Below are 4,545 nucleotides of genomic sequence, written 5' to 3'. Positions count from 1 at the left end.
CGGGTGGGTGCGGGCGGGTGAATCGCCCCCCAAATGGAAACCCTAATATACAGTAGTTGCTCTAACGGAAGCCCATCTGATTTGAGCCTAATTATCTCGGTTCCTATGAGAGATATTAAAGATCTGACAACTGATAAAATTTTTATCATAATATCAGCAATATTTTATCAGTTGACCGAATTTTGATATATTTTAGAGGAGCCGAGATAATTGAGCTCAAAGTGGACCTAGAGGATGAGCATCTATTGGAGAATATGGAATAAGAAGGGTATGACACAAAAATGCGAGATAAAGTAATTATTGAGTTAAAAGTCAAATACAATTAAATACAAATGAGTCACAATTTCAGAAGTCAGAGGCAAATCTTGGCCAGCTTGCCCTTGACTCTTTGGACATTGGCTGGGCAAAATTAGAAGGATGTTTTTGACCAAAGTTTCATGCGTATTATGCTGGAGGACATGGTTTCGGCAAGATCTGGTAGTTTTACTTTGAGGCTATTTTTCTCAGTTCCTGTAGAAGATATCAAAAAATAGTCAACTGATAAAATGTTGGTGATATTATGATAAACATTCTGTCAGTTGACCACTTTTTGGTATCTTTTAAAGGGAATGAGATACATGGGTTCAAAGTTGGCGGGTTGGAGGGCTTTTTGCCTTTTGACTACTGTAATTGTGAAAAAAAGTTAATATTATCATGTTGGCTGTCAAACTGGTATATCCGATCTTTTCTTTTCCTTCCTTCTCTCCTTCTTCCTCTTCTCCATCTCAAGCTTCGCTTCTGGTGTTCCCGGCGCATGCCAAATTTTTGGCTCCGGCTCCTCAAATGGGTTCATGTACGGATTCTCCAAATGGTAGACGTGCTTCGCGAGTGGGTCCTTGGGATCCTGAAATGCTTAATATTGCAAAGTCCCTCTATTGATAACCAACCACTTTTCTAGACTTTTTGACTTTTCGTTCCCATAACGGGGTGGAATTTTGAACGGCTTCTGGAGCTTCTGTTGACGTTGATTCCTGATTCCGAGAATCACACAACGCTCGACGATTTTCTCTCTCCAATCTTCGTATTTCTTGATCCTCCTTCTGAAATTTGTGATTCTTAGAATTTTAGAATAGATTTTTTTGAGTTACATATAGTTGTCGTTGCTCTAGCACAAGTTCCCATGTCTCCGCGACATAGTTCTTCAAGTAGGTCCACGGATTCCACCAGCGTCCAGGATATCGGTCCATTAGAAAGTTCTGGAAATGGGATTTATCCTCTAAATAGGAATTATAGACTCGTAAGGTAAGGTATAACACCGCAGATAGACGGGTATGGTTCAAATGAAGCAATACATAGATTCCTTTTTTATCTTAAAATCTCAGAGAATCTAAAGTGGATTATTCAAAAATCTTCTTTCCACTTCTTCTGGCGCTCATTATCCAGTTGGATAGTCTTCAGAAGACGAGCACAAGCTTCGTGGAGAAGACTCATCTCGTGCCGTTGGACTTGCTCCATCGGAGCAGGGGAAATCTAAAACTTTTCAGTTTAAAGAAAAATCCCAAAAAGAAAAATCCCTTCTAGTACCTGGGTGGTCCCCGAACGACTGGTGAGTCTTCCCCAGATACGTTGGATGTACTGGTTCTGACGTCTCCAGTAGCTCGACATCCGAAGGCGGACCGACAGCTTGTCCTTCTTCTTGCACACTGGAGCTCTGGTCATTCTAAAATGAAGACGTTCCAGCTATTCCAGAATAGTGGTTTAGAAGTATTCGAACCGCTTGGAAACGTAAAACACGACGGACACTTTTTTCTTGGCTTCTTTTTGGTGGCTGTTATTATTTATTGGGGAAGAAAGTTACAAAAAAATGATTGCATGATAAGAAAATCAGATAAAAAATTAACAATCTTCAGGCGAGGCAAAAGCGCTCTATTGATAGAGCGGAAAGCCGTTGTACCAGATGACAAGTGGTTGCTTTTTGGGTGAAGAAAATTAGAAATTCGGTTTTTTTTCGGAAAACCGTACCTAGCAGACTTCACCCAAACTACAGGTGGATAAGTTGGAAAGGAAGGAAAATATGGGATACATTTAGAAGTCGAAGGTATCGTTGATTGGGTGGTGGTCTAGAACGGAAAAAGCAAATATGCTCTAATGAGAAAATTTTCAATAGGGCGTATCAGGGGCATAGGAAGTTGATGAAACAAGTGACCTACAAAAATGGAAAAGAAATCAGGAACTCAGCAGTACTCATGCACGACTCTGCAAAAAAAACCGTTTTATAAAAAGAAAAACAACATAAAATTAGAATCAATCGGTGCAATGAATCAAGCTGAACCATGTTTTGCATGATCCACTGGTACTTGTATCCCGGATCTCATTTCCCGGTCCAGTTTTGAAACTCTCTCGTATAGAGGTAGGTTCCCGTCCCTCGTACATAAGTATTGCCCAACTCTGCTCCAGACTTTTTGCATCATTGTCAGTCCTTCGACGTTAGCGCATTCACTAGTCCTGTTTCTCGCGCTTAACCCCCTAAAGTCGAAAACCCCTCCGATTCTATTTCCCACATCTCATGAGCTTCTAAAATCCTGTAGAAATCTTGTATCCGACTTACACATTGCTTATAATCTACTAGGGTTGGCAACGGGGCTCCCGTCTCTCACACTTACACCAACACTCCCGATCTCCGCTCTGAACCATACCAAAATTAAACTAACTTGAACTCCCTTGTGATGCAGATCCCATTCCTTTCTCTCACTCAGTTACAAGTGGCAAAAATCATTTATTCGGCAGCGAAACTTATTGAACTAAATAAAACCCATACACCCAAAAGAAATCATTGGCACAACCATGCTTCAGAAGATCCAGGCGACACGATCCATGGCAATGTCGATGTTCTCGCCGAAGCGACGCATGCGATCACGCACCACGCGGTAGTACCGCTGAAAATTATAGATGAAAGGAGTTAAGAGATGCAAGAAAGAGAGTTCTCATGAGTTAGGGAATGTTTTGAAATTTGGGATTCATCTAAAGTAAGCTGATAAGCAAAATTAGCTAGCTAGTAAGCTAATTAGTAAGCTAAATTAGTAAGTTCATCCAGCTAACCCATGAATACTATCTCTAGAACCATAGAAGCATACAATCCAACGTTCTCGATCTTCTGGCGCCTCGTTCGTTGCCTCATTCTCATTTGCGATCTCCTGACAGACCTCGACATTGGTTTTGTTCTAAAACTCTATTAGTTCTATTTACTACCTGCTACTCATGCACTCACATTAACTGGGTTAGTGTCTGAAGGACCTGCCATTTCTAAAACTGGAAATATCGAGAGTTATGAAAGATATAATCATAGAATTCAGAGAAGATATGGACCCGGTCACACGGTTAGACAAAAAGAAACCATTTGTAAAGATTGTGAAGTTGGCCTGAAGGTTTTATTGATTCACGGGGGGGGGGGGTGGGTTTGAGCTATCACACTAGGAATATGGCAAGACTAGAAGAAAGGGAACGGACTAGAGTTATTAGAAATTGACTAGAATTCTCACAGGGATTTAAGGAAAAAAATTGTATTCACATAATTACATTCAGAGAGGGGACAAACAACAATTGAACGATACGATAAAGAATGTGTGGCGCGCGTTTGAAATCCAAATTCTGGAGCTATAGTTTGTAGTATTCAGCCACATGACCAGTAACACTGAAAAATTGGTATCTGAAACTACTTTCCTACTGTAACAACCAAGATGCTCGGCGAGCAATAATCAATAAGGCGAGCAATAAACAATAATCAATTTGGGTTTTGGCGTTCCCTTACTAGGCTCATTGTACTACTGGTTTACACCAATCTATGTTCCTTTGAAGAAGGTGGGATACTGTAGTACGAGTACTAACATAAATAGTTATTTTATAAAGTCTCTACTAACAAGTCTACTGTATCTACTGAATAACTAAACCTACAGTATCTCCAGGATGACTAAGTCAACAGTATCTCATGAATGACTAAACCTACAGCATCTCCAGAATGACTAAGTCTACAGTACCTCCAGAAAAATAAGACAATGACTCACACCCAGGCTTCCAGTGCATCTGAATCAAACCAAAGTAAACTAACTGTACAAATTGACGTCATTCTACAAACAGTGGCGAAACCATGCATTTTAATCAGCCCCCTTGAAAAATCCATAAGTTTATAACGAACGCTCTTCAGCGCTGTTACCGTAATATCAGTGATAGAAGGGCACCCTCGCTGTTAGCGCATCTGAGTGTTAGCGCATCTTGTTTTCTGTAAAAAAGGCCTTTCTATTACAGGTACTACGGTAATTATACTCACCGGCTTCACAGCCTCCGCTTCGCATTTCTCACAAATCTTCGCCGCGACCATGGGGGACATTTTGAAGACCCTTTTGCTCTTGGTCGTCGACGACACCCCATACTCGTCCTCCTCCACCTTAAACACAGGATTCTAAAATCAATAATCTCATAAGTTTCTAGAACATTCCCTACTTTTGGCCTTTTAAATTTGGTCTCTTCCTTTGGAACTTCCTTTGGCTCTGACGAGGAAGAAGGTCTCAT

At 40.7% G+C, this 4,545-nt stretch overlaps 4 protein-coding genes across 4 annotated transcripts; all 4 read right to left on the bottom strand.

The window, feature by feature from the left end:
* Window positions 1-703: 703 nt before the first annotated feature.
* Window positions 704-1,226, bottom strand: CBG26641 (the record flags this gene model as incomplete). The annotated part of the gene is made up of 3 exons (XM_045236713.1): window positions 704-883; window positions 927-1,079; window positions 1,128-1,226. The coding sequence occupies 3 exons, from the start codon at window positions 1,224-1,226 to the stop codon at window positions 704-706; spliced, it is 432 nt and encodes a 143-aa protein (XP_045100626.1).
* A 154-nt stretch (window positions 1,227-1,380) lies between these two features.
* On the bottom strand, window positions 1,381-1,698 carry CBG26640 (the record flags this gene model as incomplete). The annotated part of the gene is made up of 2 exons (XM_045236712.1): window positions 1,381-1,509; window positions 1,564-1,698. The coding sequence occupies 2 exons, from the start codon at window positions 1,696-1,698 to the stop codon at window positions 1,381-1,383; spliced, it is 264 nt and encodes an 87-aa protein (XP_045100625.1).
* A 1,111-nt stretch (window positions 1,699-2,809) lies between these two features.
* CBG26639 lies at window positions 2,810-3,280 on the bottom strand (the record flags this gene model as incomplete). The annotated part of the gene is made up of 3 exons (XM_045236711.1): window positions 2,810-2,915; window positions 3,079-3,200; window positions 3,248-3,280. 3 exons carry the CDS (start codon window positions 3,278-3,280, stop codon window positions 2,810-2,812), a joined length of 261 nt encoding a protein of 86 aa, XP_045100624.1.
* A 369-nt stretch (window positions 3,281-3,649) lies between these two features.
* Window positions 3,650-4,545, bottom strand: CBG26638 (the record flags this gene model as incomplete). Its single annotated transcript, XM_045236710.1, has 3 exons — window positions 3,650-3,670; window positions 4,304-4,420; window positions 4,477-4,545. The coding sequence occupies 3 exons, from the start codon at window positions 4,543-4,545 to the stop codon at window positions 3,650-3,652; spliced, it is 207 nt and encodes a 68-aa protein (XP_045100623.1).

This window comes from Caenorhabditis briggsae (assembly GCF_000004555.2).
Source record: "Caenorhabditis briggsae complete genome, chrV, whole genome shotgun sequence".
NCBI lineage: Eukaryota > Metazoa > Nematoda > Chromadorea > Rhabditida > Rhabditidae > Caenorhabditis > Caenorhabditis briggsae.
This window is presented reverse-complemented; position numbering and strand designations above follow the sequence as displayed.